The following is an 18,162-nucleotide window of genomic DNA, read 5'->3' on the forward strand; positions in this document are numbered from 1 at the left end:
TATCTGATAAGAGGTTTGTATCCAGAATATATAAAGAACTCCAATAATAAGGAGTGGTACTTGGCTGGCTTAGGAGAGCATGCAACCCTTGATCTCAGGGTCAAGTGTTCAAGCTCCACATTGGGCCTGGAGCCTACTTTAAAAAACTGAACTTTAAGAATAATAATAAAGAGAGGCGCCTGGGTGGCTCAGTCAGTTAAGCGTCTGACTTCGGCTCAGGTCATGATCTCATGGTTCATGGGTTCGAGCCCCGCATTGGGCTTTGTGCTGACCACTTGCTCAGAGCCTAGAGGCTGCTTCAGATTCTGTGTCTCCTTCTCTCTCTGACCCTCCCCTGCTTGTGCTCTGTCTCATTCTGTCTCTCAAAAATAAATGTAAAAAATATATTTTAAAAAAAAGAATAATAATAAAGAGACAACCCAATTAATAATTGGAAAACGAGTCTGAATAAACATTTCTTCAGAAAACACATACTCATGGCCAATAAGCACATGAAAAGATCAGGGAAATGCAAATCAAAACCACAATGAGAATACAGTTATACCCACTATGATGAGTGTAACCAAAAAAAAAAAAAGAAAAAGAAAAAGAAAAAAAGAGTTATCAAGGATGTGGAGAAAATTGGAACTTCATACACAGCTCATAGGAACGTAAAGTGGTACTATTTTGGGAAACAATATGGCAGTCCTCATAAGTTTAAACATACAAGTTACCATTTGAACCAGGATTCTACTCCTACCTAAATACCCAAGACAAATGAAAACATGCATCTACACAAAAATGTATGAGTGTTTCTAGCACTGTTACTCACAATAGCCAAAAAGTAGAAACAAATACCCAGTCAACTGGTGAATGAAAAAACTAAATGTGGACTAGCCCTATAACAGAATGTTCATCAGCAAGAAAAAGGAATGAAGCATGGGCACCTGGGTGGTTCAGTGAGTTAACTGTCTGACCTCAGCTCAGGTCGTGATCTCACAGTTGCGAGTTCAATCCCTGCATCAGGCTTTACAATGACATCAGGCGCCTGCTGGAGATTCTCTCTCTCTCTCTCTCTCTCTCTCTCTCTCTCTCTCTCTCTCTCTCTCTCTCTCTCTCTCCCTCTCTCCCTCCATCCCTTTCCTCACTTATGCTCTCACTCTTAAAAATAAATAAATGTTGGGGCGCCTGGGTGGCTCAGTTGGTTAAACAGCCAGCTTCAGCTCAGGTCATGATCTCACGGTTGGTGGGTTCGAGCCCCGCGTAGGCTACCCCGCATCAAGCTCTGTGCTGACAGCTCAGAGCCTGGAACCTGTTTCAGATTCTGTGTCTCCCTCTCTGACCCTCCCCCTGCTTGCACTGTCTCTCTCTGGCTCTCAAAAATAAGTAAAAAACAGGCAAAAAAAATTTTTTTTAATATTTTTAAATGTTTTATTTTTTGATACAGAGAGAGACAGAGCATGAGAGGGGGAGGGACAGAGAGAGAAGGAGACACAGAACCGGAAGCAGACTCCAGGCTCTGAGCTAGTTGTCAGCACAGAGCCCGACACGGGGCTCGAACCCACGAATGTGAGATCTGACCTGAGACGAAGTCGGAGGCCTAACCGACTGAGCCACCCAGGCACCCCGATTATGTCCACTTTTACCTTAAGTAATTTGTATGATTTTTTTAAATTGCTTTTTTCTAATATTTAAAAAAAAAAGGTCACAGGCACCTGCCTAGCTCAGTCGGTAGAGCATTCAACTGTGGAGTCTGCTTTTTAAATGGTGGGATGATGCCTGGGTAGCTCAGTCAGTTAAATGTGTCTGACTCTTGGCTCCTGCTCAGATCATGATCTCATGGTTTGTGAGTTCAAGCCCTGCATCAGGCTCTGTGCTGGCAGCATGGAGCCAGCTTGGGATTCTCTGTCTCCCTCTTTCAATGCTCCTGCCCCACTTGTTCGTTCATTCGTTCTCGCTCTCTCTCTCTCGCTCGCTCTCTCAAAATAAATAAACAGGGGCGCCTGGGTGGCTCAGTCAGTTAAGTGACCGACTTCAGCTCAGGTCATGATCTGCGGTTCGTGGGTTCAAGCCCCACATGGAGCTCTGTGCTGACAGCTAGCTCAGAGCCTGGAGCCTGCTTCAGATTCTGTATCTCCCTCTCTCTCTGACCCTCCCCTGCTCGCACTGTCTCTCTCTGTCTCTCAAAAATAAATAAAAAACATTAAAAATTTTTTCAAAATAAATAAACATTTTTTAAAAGTCACATATTCGACAAAAAGTCACATATGACTCTATTTTTACAATGGCAAAACTGGGCAACTCCATAGAAGCACAAAGTAGGTGTGGCTTCCAAGGGCTTATGGAAAGGAGGAGTAGAAAGTGACTACTAATGATCACAGAGGTTTTGAGAGAGTGATGACAATGCTCTGAGATTGGGTAGATTGCAAAACTCTGAATATAGTAAACACCACTGTATTGGATGCTTTAAAAGGGTGAATTTTATGGTAAAATGCATAATGAAGCACAATAAAGTATTTGTTTCAAAAATTTGCAGGGATCCCTGGCTAGCTCAATCAGAAAAGCATGGGATGCTTGATCTCAGGATTGAGTTTGAGACCCCTGTTGGGTGTAACGATTTCTTAAATTTAAAAAAAAAATTGCAAACAGCTCAGATATCCTCACAAAGTGGTACATACACACCATGAAATACTACTCAGTAATAAAACATATACAACAACTTGGATGTGTCTCTGGGGAATCATGTTAAGTACAGAAAACCAGTCCTAAGTTACAGATTGTTGGATTCCATTTTGTAACATTTTTGAAATGACAAACTTTTAGAAATGGAGAACAGATTAGTGGTTACTGGTGTTATGGAAGAGGGGGCCTAACTGGAAGGTGAGTATGGTTATAAAAGAGTAACAGGAGGGAGCCTTGTGGTGATGGAAATGTTCGGTAGCCTTGTATGTGATGTGAATGTATAAACCCTACATGTGTGATTAAATTATAAAAGAAACTAAATATGTACCTAAACATAAATATAGAACTATAAATATAACTGGGTAAATCTATATATGATCAGTGGATTATGGTGACGTCAATATCCTGTCCAAGTTGGCTTGAGGTAGAAAAGGCAACGATTTTCTTGATACCGTTTTGTGTAAGAGCACTGGTTGTGATATTGTCCTGTAGTTTGGCAAAATGTGAGGGAAATGGGGTAAATGGTACACAGAAGTTCTTTGTGTTTGTTTTTTTTATTTTTGAGAGTGAGAGAGAGAGTACATGCCCAAGCAGGGGAGGCACAGTGAGAGAGAGAGACAGAGAGAAACAGAAAGAGAGAGACAATTTTAAGCAGGCTCCATGCTCAGTGCAGAGCCCTACATGGGGCTTGATCTCACAACCATGATTTGTTTTTGTTTGTTTTTAATTTTTTAAGGTTTATATTTGAGAGAGAGAGAGCATGAGAGCACATGTGAGCAGAGGAGGGGTAGAGAGAGAGGAAGACACAGAATCTGTGCTGACAGCTCAGAGCCTGACATGGGGCTTGAACCCATGAACTGCGAGATCATGACCTGAGCCAAAGTCAGTCGCTTAACTGACTGAGGCGCCCAAGCAATCCTGTTACTGTTTTTTCAAGTCTATTCATTTAATTTGAGAGAGAGCAAGTGGGGCAGAGAGCAATAATCTCAAGCAGGCTCTGCACTGTCAGCACAGAGTGCAATACAGGGCTTGGTCTCACCAACCGTGAAATCATAGCCTGAGCCAAACTCAAGAGTCAGATGCTTAACCGACTGAGCCACCCAGGCACCTCCATATTATTTCTTATAACTGCATATGAGTCTATAGTGATCTCAATAAAAATTTCCATTACAGATAACTTAGGTTATGTGGCATTCCCTGTGTTCTCTCATCAATGAGGATCTTTGGTTCATGGACAGATATGTGTAGTGGAAAGCATATTCTCATAAGACTGACCAAGGACGTTGGAATGGCAAAGATTTACATGGCAACTTACAAGTGTCACACACAGCCAGGAAAAGAAGCCAGGGCTCTGGACACCCATTCCTTCATTAAACAAATACTTTTTTACATTAATAACTAGATACCTCAGAAACTGTTTTAGCATCTAAGCCCTGAGGTTATGACCATGAGCAATACTCAGACCAGCCCTCACATGAAAAGACCACAAAGCTCAAGTAGGTAAAAGTGGTCCCTCACTGTGAAAGAAACTCCAGGGTCACTGAATGCAGACCTGAAGTCCAGGAGGGAGACACAGAAGGATAAGGAGGCCAGATCACTGTTGCTGGATTCATGGAACTGGCAAAAAAAGACACCAAAGCTCCTAATGCTCTTCCTAAGAGGAAGGAAGAGTGTTTTGCTTTGGCTAAGAGACCAGGGTTAACACAGGATAGGGGTGCCTGGGTGGCTCTGGTCATGATCTCACAGGTCATGATCTCGCAGTTGGTGGGTTTCGAGCCCAGAGTCCTGCTCAGTGCTGAAAGCTCAGAGCCTGGAGACTGCTTTGGGTTTCCTCTCTCTCTCTCTCTCTCTCTCTCTCTCTCTCTCTCTCTCTCTCTCTGTCCCTCCCTGCTTATGCTCTGCCTGTCTCTCTTTCAAAAATAAATATTTTAAAATATATATATTTTTTAAACTAACAGGATAAGCATGGTGGGCTGGGAGCGGAGAGTGGCTTGAGCAATGTTGTGGGTTTGAGGATTCAGGGAGCGGCTGCCAACCAAGACTAAAGCCTGGAGAAAACTACAACTCCCAGCGTCTCCCAGGGCCTGCCTGCTCCCTGGCTGTCATGTGACTTCGGCTCACGTGTCTCTGCGGCCGGCTCGGGTGGGAAGCACCTTAGGTAGGTGGTAGGAGGGGAGGCGGTGGAGACGGCAGAGGGTGGTAGCTTAAGTCTCAGATCCCCGCTGTCGCAGAGCCCTGCCCACTCCCTGCAGGGCTCCGAAGCCTGGTGTCCTGGGTCCCCCGCCAGCCCTCAAGAGAACCGGCTTTGCCGCGCGGTAGCTCGGACTGTTTCACCTAGTGCTAGGCCCGGACCCAGTCCTGGAGCACCTTCCCAGCTTACCTCACAGCAGCCCACTCGCCTCGCTTCAGGCCTGGGGATCTTCCCCTCCGCGCCAGGTGCGCCCTAACCCACTTCCCAGGGCAGCCTATCCAGCGTATTTCTGGGCTCCAGCCCCAGAATGGACCGAGAACCTGCTCCAGTTGGGGTCTGAGGGGGCCTATTGCAATGGTTACAGCTCTGGCTGAGCCTGTGGACATCAGTCTTCTGGTTCTGCTATCTGCTGTGACATTAGTCTAGCCTCTTTCCTTCCCTGGGCCTGTTCCCCTAACTGATCTGGTGCTCCATTATTGCGTTAGCGTCAGAGCTGCTGACCAGCGCAGAAACAGTTCAAACTCCTCTCCCCGACAGCAGATTTTAGATGAAGTCTTGAGGAAGAAGAAATTGGGGCCAGAGAGGGAAGTGAGGAAAATCAGATCCCAGATCTTCGGGGAGAAGGAACTGTAAGGAGCAACACAGCCTCCACCATAGCCCATCAGGCAGAAGAGGAAGGTAAGGTGGGAACAATGGAACCGGGACTTCTAAGGGAAGGAGAGCTGAGAGATCTTGGAGCAGTGCAGAGACCTCTGAGATGTGAGTAGGGTGGAGGAGGGGGTCTCACAGCTCTGGGAGCACTAACTTTGCAAGACTCTTTCTTGAGCTGTGCTGGAAACCTGGGAGCCCAGAACTCTGCCCCCACTACTCACAGCTTTGATTTTTTTTTTCCTTTCTTTCTTTTTTTTTTTTTTTTTTTTTTTTTTGCTGTGCTACGATTGAGTAACAGGTTGCGTAAGAGGAAGCGCTGTGGCATCTGATCTTTCTGGACTTGGAGCCAGCAGAGAGATATTTCCTCTGGAGCTGTGTCCCTTGGTTGCATGCTTGGTGACAGATGTCTGAGAGCATCCAAACTCTCTTTTTCCCCTTTCATGAGTGTACGGTTCCCACCTTTGTTCAGCCATCACCAGGAGAAGCAATGAAAAGCATCCGACCACTCGGATTGGCCATTCTAAACCCCTCAGTGTGCTGAGGGCGTCAGAGGGATGCCTCTCTGATAGGCAGTGGTTAGGTCAGTCACGAGGGAGAAGAGTGAGAATTAGCCTTGAGTTTCCAAGGGCTTTGAAAGCTACATGGAATTTAGACTCTGGGCCAGAGGGCAGTATGTTGGGCTGTAATACATTGAAATACCCACACTTCTAGGTGAGGGCTGCTCTTGTGACCCTGTTGTATGGAAACAGGCTGAGAGGCCAGAGAGATTTAGATCCAAATCCTGCTCTGCCTCTTGCTCGTGTGTGACCCTGGGTCAATGATAGATCTCTCTGAGCCTTATGACCATTGTGATAATGACTGAATGAGATAAGATTGGTCAGGATCCTCCCACCCAACAGGAGTGTAGCCTCTCTGTAGGGATGTGTTAGTATCCCTCTCTCTTATGTTTAGATCTGATTTACCTATGCGTCTCTAAGCCTGAAGCAGGCAGGATTTACTTCAGATATATTTCTGTCTCTGCCACCCTACACTGTGGCATCCAAATGCAGTGTTCTGCACAGAGGTACCTGGGGTTGAATTCAGCCATCTGACCTTGGGAATGTTGTTTCAGCGTTCTCTGACCATCTCAGGATAACACAAGTACGTGTCTCTCTCCTCTAGGCTGAGAAAAGCCAGAGCTCACAGACCTCCTAGGATAACAGTCCCAATCAGGCTGGTGCCGCCCTCCAGCTGCCTAGGGGATGTGGTTGTGAGGCAGAATCCACAGACCCCGTGGGAAGAGGACTTCGAGGGCCATGGCCCAGGTCAGCATCAACAGTGACCTTGGCGAGTGGGGCTTGAGCACGGACTCTGGGGAGCGGGCCCGTCTGCTGCAGAGTCCCTGTGTGGATACAGCCCCCAAGAGTGAAGGGGAGGCCTCTCCTGAGGGTCTGGGCAGAGGCACCACTTCTACAATTGGGGCCATCTTCATCGTCGTCAATGCCTGCCTAGGTGCAGGGCTGCTCAACTTCCCGGCAGCCTTCAGCACTGCAGGGGGCGTGGCAGCCGGCATCACACTGCAGATGGTGAGTGCGCTGGCTGGAAGGGCAGAAATGCAGCTCAGGTGTTGGGTCTGGGCTCTCTACCTTAGAAGGGAGGCTTTGCATCAGGGATAGTAAAACGTGAGCCCTTATCTTTAGGAACTACATGCTGAAATATTTAGTGGTGAAATGATTTGATAGCTTGTATTTCCTTCAACCTAATCCTGAGTAGGAGAGGGAAACAAGATGGGCCATGAATTGATTATTGTTGAAGCTGAGTGATGGATGTGTGGGGGTTCATGTTACCATCTTGTCTGCTCTTGTGTATGTTTCAAATTTTCCACAAAACCTCTTCTGTTTTTAAAGAAAATCTCAACTCGGCAGCCTCCAGCAATCTGGTGAAGTTGCCTACAAGATGCGATTTATTTACCAAACTGGCTTTGGGCATTGGCCTAGTAAATGCTAAGCAAGACCAGGCTGCCCTTTGCTGCCAGGCCTGTCGCACACCCTGTGGCTCTGTCCTGCCCACAGGGCATGCTGGTCTTCATCATCAGTGGCCTCGTCATCCTGGCCTACTGCTCCCAGGCCAGCAATGAAAGGACCTACCAGGAGGTGGTGTGGGCCGTGTGTGGCAAGCTGACGGGTGTCCTGTGTGAGGTGACCATCGCCATCTACACTTTTGGCACCTGCATCGCCTTCCTCATCATCATCGGGGACCAACAAGACAAGAGTGAGGTTCCCCCTCAGTACCTGCTTCATCCTGCCCCCTCAGCCCTGGTGATCCTGGGTGGAGGGAATGGGCATGAACACCTGCGCAAGGGCTAGCCTGGGTCCAGCATCCTTCTGTGAATCCTCCCTCCTGGCTGCTGAGCCCATTACACAGATGGAGGCCCTGAGGCTCATCAGAGCAGGAGGGCCGCAGCCTTACAGGAGCCTGGGATGACACTCCCTCCTTCTTCCCTGTGCAGTTATAGCTGTGATGGCAAAGGAGCCTGAGGGGGCCGGCAGCAGCTCCTGGTACACAGACCGAAAGTTCACTATCAGCCTCACTGCCTTCCTTTTCATCCTGCCCCTTTCCATCCCAAGAGAGATCGGCTTCCAGAAATACGCCAGGTTTGGAAGCCCCACCCCAACCCAGGGCAGACAGAAGCTCTAATCACAGACAGTTAAAGACCCAGACACTGCTGGAGAACCCCTCTCTTTCTGGGGCAGCAAAAGTGATGGGACACCTGGGTGGCCCAGTCAGTTAAGCCTCCGACTTCGACTCAGGTCATGATCTTACGTTTGTGGGTTCGAGCCCCACATCAGGCTCTGTGCTGACAGCTCAGAGCCTGGAGCCTGCTTTGGATTCTGTGTCTCCCTCTCTGTCTCTCTCTCTCTCTCTCTCTCTCTGCCCCTCCCCCGCTCCTGCTCTGTCTCTCTTTGTCTCAAAAGTACATAAAACATTAAAAAAGAGAAGATACTGTTAAAAAAAAAAAGTGGGCAAGGCAGGCTGGACCATGTTGTGCAAGACTCCCAGCCTAAGATTTCATTTTGTGTCTGCACCAAGGGAGACAGTGGCCCTTTGCCTCAATGAGAGATTCTGTTCCAAATGTCCTTGTCAAAGAAAAGACAGGTGATAATCAGGAGTGTGAAAGCAGCTTCCAGGCTAGGGCCTTGGCTTTCCCAGGGAGATAGATTGGGATTTTTGATCATTTGGAATTGTCAAGCCTGGCCCCATCTTCTATGCAGCTTAGTATGAAGGGAGAGGACTGGCTTCCTGGCTCAGGGTCTGAAGAGCTGTGTAATTCTGAGCCGTTTCCTGTGATCCATAATTAACAGGGTCACACTCAGCTGTCTCCAAGGTCCCCTTTAAGGTTGACATCCCAGTACTTGAATCTTCAACCCTTTTACCTCCGGCGTCTCCTAGTTCTCAAAGGCGCTGCTTGCCGCAGCCATGATGGAAGAAACATATATGCTTTGAATCCCAGACCTCTAGGCCGTGGAGCTGAACCAGGGCATTTCCTAATGGTCAGAAATGTTATGCTGGTCTCTTCTTGGGGTCCAACTCCCTCCATGCTGTGACTGGTTTCTCTAAAACCTATTTATTTTTTAAGTTTATTTCAGTAATCTATACACCCAATGTGGGGCTCAAACTCATGACTCCAAGACCAAGAGTCGCATGGTCTTCTGACTGAGCCAGGCTCTAAAGTTTATGTCTCATGTATTGTTCAAATCTTTGTTGGGAATAGTCTCCCAATGTATACCGTAGATGCTGTGGTCACTAGAGTTGAGGGTAGATGACCCCTGGGGTGGAATCAGAGAGAGGGCAGCCAGGGATGGGGAAGAGGAAACTCAAGCCATTCTTTCTGGCAGCTTCTTGAGCGTCGTGGGCACCTGGTACGTCACTGCCATCATTATCATCAAATATATCTGGCCAGATAAAGAGATGACCCCAGGGGACATCCTGACTAGGTGGGTAAGAACCCCGAGGAAGCCACTACTTGGGCTCCAGGAGGTGCTGGGTCAGACATCAAAAGGCCATACAGATGTTCTATTTAAAGCTCATTAGCTCACAGTCTTGACTCGTTGGTCATTGGAGGAAGGCAAGAGTGAGAACCAGTATCCAGTATCTAACCGATGAGCCATGATGAGACCCGGCCTCAGGTTGTGGAAACTACCAGGGTGGAATTGCACATCTTTGCAACTTTAAGTTTCCTGCTTTTGAAAGACAAAGGAAAGCAAGAGCTCCAGTGCAGGAACCAGAAATTCTGGAATTGCGTCCCAGGAGGGTCTTCCAGAGCCTCAGTTTACTGACCTGTGAAATGGAGGTGTGCCCTCTCCTTATTTCCAGACTTAAGGGGGTTGAGTGTGTAGAATAGTAGTTGGTGGAGACCATGGTGGGCTGAGTGAAGAGTAAGGACACGGGGCGGTGGGCGGCTCTGTGGGATTCACAGGCAGCACCCTCTTGTATGTTTGTCCACAGGCCAGCTTCCTGGGTAGCCGTGTTCAATGCTATGCCCACCATCTGCTTCGGATTTCAGGTGCCGGTTGCAAGGTTCCTATTCTCTTAGTTCACTCCCCACCCTGGGCAGGAACCCACATTGTAGGGAGGATGGGGACATCCTGGGAGGAAAGACAGAGTCTGAGCACTGGGACTTGTCCCTTGCCCCTGGGCCCTTTGTCCCCAAACTACCTCCCTCTGGAAACTAGGAAAGGGTCATTTCCCCCACCATAACTGTGACCTTCACCCTAACAGTGCCACGTGAGCAGCGTGCCGGTCTTCAACAGCATGCGGCGGCCCAAGGTGAAGACCTGGGGTGGGGTGGTGACAGCCGCCATGGTCATAGCCCTCGCTGTCTACATGGGCACGGGTGAGTGCTCCCCTCTGATGGCTGGGCTTGGAGTGCTCCCACTTTCCCTCTTTGTCTCCAAGTCCTCTGGCCCAGCCTTCCTGGGGTCAGCCCTGCGTTCCCAGCTTATCAAACACTTGTATAGGCATTGGCTTGAACCTGGGCTGCCTTGGGAACTCCTCCTGCCCAAATGAGAGAGATGTATTCATCCGTTCGCGTGGCAGCTATTAGTCAGTGCCTAGTAAGTGCCAGGAACTGTTCCCAGCACGGGGGATGCCGTGAAGATTGACAGACCTGCTCTCCTGGAATTAACGGGCTAGCCAGTGAGTCTTACAAGAGTAAGTCAGGGATCAGTTAGGACATCAGATAGTGGTGACTGCCACCACGACACTGAGACAGGGAAGATGTGAGTGGGACTAGGGGAGGTGGTGACAACCGCCATGGTTCACGGGAGGCTGCTGTCTGAGGAGGTGGCATGTAGGGAGGCCCCAGTGATGAGGAGCCAGTGTCTGAAGGGCTGACAGAGGAGCATTCCAGACAGAGGCAAGTAATGCCGGGCCCCTGAGACAGGGACACATAGGGCTCTGCAGCTGGCATGCGGTGACCTGAGGGCGGTGGGCAGGCAGGGAGGCCAGATGGGTACTGGGGTGTGTCCTGTTGGGGCCAAGGACTATGGGGAGCGAGAGAGGGAGCATTTCAAGCAGGGGCATGTCTCAACAAAACATGGCCGTGGGCGCCATGCAGGGAATGGTTTGGATGACAGAGCAGGACAGGAAGACCAGGCCCTGTGATTCCTTCCACAGGCGTTACGGGGCAGCACTGTTCTGCCTCTGAAGACAAAGCCAGAGGGGCAAATGGGCCAAGTCCCTGGCCTCCTGGGGCTCGTGTTCTGGCTGGGGAGACACACAATGAACAAGTGTAAAAGGAAAAAAGAAAAAAAAAAAAGAGAAGAGTTCCAAGGAAAGAGAGCAGGGTGCTGTGAGTCAGCGCCCAGGGCCAGGAGATACTGTGGACGAGCAGGGTGGGCGCATTCTCTGAGGAGGGGACACCAGAGCTGCAACCTGGATAGTGAGGAGACAGGCGTGTGAAGGGCTGGACAAACAGAAGGTTAGTGCAGAAGTTCTGAGACGGGAACATGCTGGACGAGCTCATGATGACAGAGGTGGCAGTGGGAGGGGATGTGAGAAGACAGGGACAAGGCCTCCGGGTTTAGCCTGACGCCATCTTAGCCTCCAGAGTGCTCCAGCACCGTCCGCATCTGAGGTGGGCCCAGGAGTTAATGGTCCATCCCCCTCATCCTCCTGGGATTGCCCCTGCCAGCCCTCTTGTCGTGTCCTCAGGCATCTGTGGCTTCCTGACCTTCGGAGCTGCTGTGGACCCCGATGTGCTCCTGTCCTACCCCTCGAAGGACATGGCTGTGGCCGTTGCCCGTGCCTTCATCATCCTGAGCGTGCTCACCTCCTACCCCATCCTGCACTTCTGTGGGCGGTGAGCCCCCTCCCCACCCCAAGGGGGTGCTCCCTCTCACCAGGACTCCTCAGGGCCCAAGAGCCCTTTGAACGTGGTCCTTTGGCCTCTCTGAGTCTTCTAAGAACCTGTAGTCCAGTCTGTTCCTGAACACCCAGCCTTGGGGGTACCAAGACCCTTCCTTTTCACGAGGATAATAGCATCAGTTCCCACAGGGTAAGCATGTCCTGGGCCAGGCCAGGCCCTAAGCACGTCACACCCACCATCCTGTCCCCATGGCAACCACAAGAGTACTGCTGGACCCATTTCACAGAACAGGAAACAGGCTCAGAGCTTAGGGCCTTACCCCCAGTCTACGCACTCAGAGGTCCGGCTCTGTGAATCAAAGGTGGGGGCCTCTGAGCCACTCTCTGTGTGGGCAGGGCTGTGATCGAGGGCCTGTGGCTGCGCTACCAGGGGATGCCCGTGGAGGAGGACGTGGGGCGGGAGCAGCGGCGACGCGTGCTGCAGACGCTGGTCTGGTTCCTGCTCACCCTGCTGCTGGCACTCTTCATCCCTGACATCGGCAAGGTCATCTCAGTCATTGGAGGCCTGGCCGCCTGCTTCATCTTTGTCTTCCCAGGTGTGGACCCCTGTCCCCCACCCCCTCCCCACCCCCCACGCAGCACCAGCTCCCAGGGTCTCCCGGCCTCAATTCCTTCGCTCACCTGCCGGGAGAGTAACCACTAATCACCCCCCTCAGGCTCTGCGCTGACCCCTGCCCCTCCTGAAAAGAAGGGATAGATGTTGTCTCCACTCTGCTGATGAGGAGATGTGAGGAGGTTAAGCAGACTCAACTACAGAGTAACAACTTTTCTGACCCAAGTCTGTCTAGGTGCACAGCCTACACTCTTAACCTCGCATTCACTTCTCTGTTGCTGCCTGACTGTTAGGGTTCAGCCCATTACAGCCCAGAGGGTGCCAGGGTCTGGCGGCAGCACCTGGATGCAGAAGTCGGGAGACCTGAGTTTCAGACACAGGTCTGCCACCGGACCCCCAGGAAGTGCTCCCACCTGCCCCGCCAAGAGTTCTGCCTGTACTCAGCTTATTTCTCTCTAGGGGACCAACCTGAAAGCCCCTGCCACTTTGCGTGGAGCTGGGGCAGGGCCACATCTGCTAAGAAGTGCACTGGGAAGGGCCCTCGGGGTGGTGGGGGCCACTACTGAGTCACCTGTGGCTGCCCCTTTGGCTCTGGGCCCTGCAGCCCTGGAGAGCCTGGCCTCTCCCCGGAGAGCAGAAGCAAGGCCTCCCCCTGCGCGTGGAGTCAGCGCGGAGCAAAGAGTAAACGGGGCTTTCTCCGTTCACCACCCTACCTCTTGGTAAAGGGGGAGGGTGGGTCTGAGTGAAGGAGCCCACCTGAGCTCTCGGGGCCACGTCTTCTCTTCCAGGGCTGTGCCTCATTCAAGCCAAACTCTCAGAGATGGAAGAAGTCAAGCCAGCCAGGTAAGGCAGGGCCCCGTGTGCCGTCCTGTCAGGAAGGGGCCAGGTGAGGGTGAGCTGGAGGGCACAGGGGCGCCTCAAACAGGTAGAGATCCAGAGACCTGTGGACTTAAAAAGCATAAGAGTTTTCTAAATACCTTTGTAAGAAATGAGTGGCACATGCAACAGTTTAAATGCTCCTGAAGGACTTGAGAGAAAAAAGTGGAAGTCTCTCTTGCCCCTCTGGCCCACTCCCCTCCATATCCCTTCTGACAGCTCTCTGTCATCAGCCTGGTCTTCTAGAGGTTTCTGTGCGTGCATACACGTCCATGTACATAAAGCTATGCATATGTATACACAAACACTTAAAATGTTGTGTCTAGTTGGTTTTTTCAAAAATGAGCTTCATGCCAGACACTTTTCTACCACTTGCTTTCTTTCACTTAACCATGTGTCTTGGAGATCACCCTACATCAGCACAAGATCCATCCACTTCTCCCCTTTTCGAAGGGCTAGAGTGTTCTGGTGTATGAATGTGTGAATACTCTTATACGTGTACATCTTGACACACCTGTTTTGAGGATCCTGTTAGGATCAATTCTTAGAAAGAAATTGCTATACTTACCTGGCAGGGGAGACACCATGATCACGAAGGTGGTTTTCCCAGGGCGAGGCTCACCCATTGCACTCCGGATCTGCTGACCCCTGCGATTTCCCCAAATGTGGGAAACTCAACTGCATAATTTGTGGTAGTGGGGGACTGCGTTCGCGCTTTCCCCTGAAAAAAAAGAAAAAAAAAAGAAAGAAAAAAGAAAGAAATTGCTGAATCATGGGGCGTGCTAATTTTTACTTTTGCACAGAGGTTCAAATTTCCCTCTAGGAAGCCAAAACCAGTCAGAGTCCTAGCAGTAGAGTATTGAATAGAACAGACTTTTTTTTCCTTAACATTTATCCATTTTTTTTTAATTTTTTTTAATGCTTTTTATTTATTTTTGAGAGACAGTGAGAGACAGCTGGAGCAGGGGAGGGTCAGAGAGAGAGGGAAACACAGAATCTGAAACAGGCTCCAGGCTCCGAGCTAGCTGTCAGCACAGAGCCCGACGCGGGGCTCAAACCCACAAACCGTGAGATCTGACCCGAGCCGAAGCCAGATGCTTAACCGACTGAGCCACCTAGGCGCCCCTAACTTTTTTTTAATGTTTTATTTATTTTTGATACAGAGAGACAGAGCATGAGAGGGGGAGGGGCAGAGAGAGAAGGAGACACAGAACTGAAAGCAGGCTCCAGGCTCCGAGCTAGCTGTCTGCATAGAGCCTGACGCGGGGCTCGAACCCACGAACGCGAGATCTGACCTGAGCCAAAGTCAGAGGCTTAACCGACTGAGCCACCCAGGCGCCCCATATTTATTCCTTTTTGAGAGACAGAAAGAGACAGAGCATGAGCAGGGAAGGGCAGAGAGAGAAGGGCACACAGATTTGGAAGCAGGCTCCAGGCTCTAAGCTGTTAGCACAGAGCCTGACGTGAGGCTTGAATCCGCAGACCATGAGATCATGACTTGAGCTGAAGTCATGTGACCTGCTTTCTCCTGAACATGTTTCCACAGGAGACATGCATTCTGATCCTGGTTCTGCCCTTGGCTTGCTGGGACCCATCAATGATCTCCATTAGGTCTTGGTCTTCTGACCCATTGACTGGCGATCTTATACCTGGCCCCGCATAACCTTGTGTGAAAAGTCACTGAGGAGCAGAAAGTGCTCTACCCACTAGAGAAATGCTATAAGTAATTACAATAAATAACTGATATTTGTATGTATCATATATTGTCTCATGTATGTATATATATACATACACACACACGTATATATATGTATATATACATATACACACACATATAGAAGTCTGCAAAGCCAAGGGTAGGTTGACTGACTAGGCCTCTCTTCTGCCCTACAGCTGGTGGGCGCTGGTCAGTTACGGTGTCCTCTTGGTCACCCTCGGAGCCTTCATCTTCGGCCAGACCACAGCCAACGCCATCTTTGTGGATCTCTTGGCATAACCACTGCCTCCCAGGCAACACGTAGCCTTTGCCACTGGACCCAGGAGCGCATCTCTGAGAGCTGTGGGGTCACCTTGAGTCCAGCATCATTCCCGCCTACTGGTGGGACGACATCTGGACATCCCTTTCCAGGGACAGTTCTGGAGTGAAATCAGGCCTCACACCTCTGGACAGCTCAGACCCAGCTCCCCTCCTGCTCTCCAGTCCCGGCAGTGCCAGGATGGAGGGAAGAGGTCTTGTATCACAGAAGAACCTTCTCTGTCCTTCAACTCTCGACTTCTCCATCCCTGAAAAACATGGGTGAAGAGGATCAGAACATCTCAGAAAAGAGACCCCAGCCTGACTTTCATCTGGAGACAGAGTACGGGCAAAAGGCCACTCCACAGAGCAGCCTGTCCTGAGTGGGACCTGTGCGCATTACCCCACGACTCAGTGCCTGCTCCAGTTTGTCAGCCGCTTGGCCAGCGGTGGCTTCTCTGGGATCTGACAACTTCCAAAGGTAGCACAAAAGTCATACAGACGCACAGAGGTAGATAGAGTCATGCCTTGTCCACCCCCACCCTGGGCCCAAAGTGAGCCTATAGATCTCTTTACCGTGGCAAATTGACATTTCCCCAGACTTTGGGGCCTCACCCTCTTTCCCCAGACCTGAGGGTCCAGGCGTCCCTCTCCTCCTCCATCCCCGACATCAAGTCTAATGTTTACAAACGGTGCCAGCCCGGCTCTGACCCAAAGGACAGGGGCCGTCCCTTGCCACCGCGGTGCTATGAGTACTCCTCAGTTAGCTTTCCCCTTGGCAGGAAGTCTGCTTTCCTCCCTCGGATTCCAGATGGGCCCCTCGTTTCTGTGGTATGGGGTGGGGGAGAAGGCTGGGAACCTTTCAAACCCACGCAGGCTGGGCTAGTCGGGGCCCAAGTGAGCCTCTCTGATAGCTTCTCTTGCAGCGACTGCTTCTCTCCCGCCTGCTGTCTGCCCCCCTCTTCACTGGCGACCCCAGCAGGGTAGCCCACAGAGAAGAGCAGCCGAGTTGTCCCTGACTGGGCAGCACTTGAGTGTAGTCACGCCAGTCTAGAAGTTTCCCCTCTGGTCCAGATCTTGTCTGCTCCTGCCCGCCAGCACTTCTTCAGCCCCTGCCCCATTTTTCTAGCTCAGTCTCTCCTGCTCATGCACCACTGGGAGCAGGAGGGGTGCCAGACCCTCTCGTGGCAGCTTCCTCCACTCCCCAGGCCCACCAGACCCGGCCTCAGTGACCTGATGCTGAGGTCACACATGGGCTGTACCCTGGGGGGGTGACGAGGGACACTCCTCCCACGCTCAGTTCCCACTTTTCCCTCCTTGGCTGTTCACTTTGACCAATCCCAGGCAGAGAACCAGGCCTCCTCTGCCTGGAACTCCCAGAATTTCCTTGGCCCCACCTGCCCAAAACCTCTGTACCAGGGGTGAGAGGGACCCCCCCTCCCCCAGCAGCCCTCCACACAGGGCAGTGAGGTCACAGAAGCAGAGGCTGGCTGCGCCCACATAGGTTTATGCTCAGTTCCCAGACTGGATGACCCGCCTTTCCTCACATCCCCCCTCTGCCCCTGGGCCCAGACCCGCTGTGCTATTGTCTCTCAGCCCCCCCCACCCCCGCAGAGCACCAGGCCCTCCCAGCGGGCCAGAGCACCAGGCCAGTCTAGCTGAGGGATGGGGGCTGTGAGGGGAGTCCTTGAACAGAAAAGGAAAAGGAGCTGGAATCTGGCCACTCAGGTGAAGCTCAGGAGCCCCTGTCCCGCCCTCCCACCCAGGGTATTTTACTGTTTCTTTTTGACGCGAGCACATTCGTACCAGAGAGGATGGTTAATAAAAAGAGGCTGTGCTGCTGAGCTGTGTGGCCTATGTCCAGTTCTGGGGACAGAGTCCAGGCCACTGACAGGAAGAAGGTAGGCTGGTGGGGAGGGGGTGGGGCAATGAACTCTGGCTTCATTGACTTCGGCTCCTGCCTCAGGGATGAGCCCCGCCATGCTCCCCTGAGCAAGACGGGAAAGTGCAAGTGGTTCTTGATGCCTCCCCTCCCTTCCACCTCCCATCAGGCCCTGCCTGCCAACCTGGGCTCCTGTCCTTGGTTCAAGTCCTCCTCAGGTCATCCCCGCACCAAATGGCCTCAGATTGGCCTCTGCTGCGTGTCTCTTGTGGACCCCACATCTTGGGGTGAGCTTCAAGCCTGAGCTTGCCTGGGGAGTCAGGGGAGCCTTCCTGGAGAAAGCGACATTTGAGCTGGCCCCTGAGTGTTGAGTAGGAATTAACTAAATGAGGAGAGGTGGGGAAACCTTTCCAAGCCATGGGAATTGCGCATGCAAAAGCCCTGGCATTTGGTACTTGGTATTTGAAGAACTGAAAAGCGGCCATTGTCTGGGGGGTACCCCCTGGTGGGGGAGAGCAGCAGGGGTGAGACCAGAGCATGCTGGGGTGGTCTTCAGTGGCTCCCCTTGCCTGTAGGGTAAAGTCTAACCCCTCAGCTTCCATGACACTCCCTCTCCCTCCTGGTGCGAGTGGGGACCCTCCAGGGAGAAAATACTTCTGAAGTGGCCTCGTACTTTTGAGGGGCTGGAGGGGTGAGACAGCTTTGGGCCGAGTTTCAGAAGAGGACTAAGGGGACGAGATCTTGAGGTTTGGTTTCACTTTCTCTGAGTGAGTGAAGAGAAGGAAAGGTTACATCTACGCTAAAGGCCAACAGCCAGATTCATTGTTCATTCATTATATTCAAGACACTGCCCTTGTCGCCCACCATGCTTATAGCCACTTGATCATAACTCCCCCATTACACTGTAAGTTCCATGGGAGCAAGGGCAG

The 18,162-nt window shown here is 51.1% G+C and overlaps 1 protein-coding gene and 1 non-coding gene across 4 annotated transcripts; both read left to right on the plus strand.

The window, feature by feature from the left end:
* The first annotated feature begins 4,780 nt into the window (after positions 1–4,780).
* Positions 4,781–17,195, plus strand: SLC38A7 (solute carrier family 38 member 7). 3 transcript variants are annotated; one of them, XR_003903796.1, is made up of 12 exons: positions 4,781–4,819; positions 5,390–5,530; positions 6,665–7,068; positions 7,555–7,753; positions 7,992–8,136; positions 9,379–9,477; positions 9,734–9,833; positions 9,989–10,046; positions 10,262–10,376; positions 11,696–11,843; positions 12,245–12,444; positions 13,250–13,304. XR_003903796.1 is itself a non-coding variant. In XM_029925435.1 (12 exons), the coding sequence occupies exons 3-12, from the start codon at positions 6,799–6,801 to the stop codon at positions 15,331–15,333; spliced, it is 1,392 nt and encodes a 463-aa protein (XP_029781295.1). In that variant the 5' UTR covers positions 4,781–4,819; positions 5,390–5,530; positions 6,665–6,798; the 3' UTR covers positions 15,334–17,195. The 3 variants fall into 3 exon arrangements, 1 of the variants encoding a protein (XP_029781295.1); XM_029925435.1 differs by lacking the exon at positions 9,734–9,833 and adding an exon at positions 15,231–17,195; XR_003903797.1 differs by lacking the exon at positions 13,250–13,304 and having other exon boundaries at positions 11,696–12,038; positions 12,245–12,329.
* LOC115281338 lies at positions 13,898–14,061 on the plus strand. The gene has a single exon (XR_003904251.1). It is a non-coding gene; the product is annotated as a U1 spliceosomal RNA (small nuclear RNA).
* Positions 17,196–18,162: the final 967 nt, after the last annotated feature.

Source organism: Suricata suricatta, chromosome 16, assembly GCF_006229205.1.
Source record: "Suricata suricatta isolate VVHF042 chromosome 16, meerkat_22Aug2017_6uvM2_HiC, whole genome shotgun sequence".
Classification (NCBI taxonomy): domain Eukaryota; kingdom Metazoa; phylum Chordata; class Mammalia; order Carnivora; family Herpestidae; genus Suricata; species Suricata suricatta.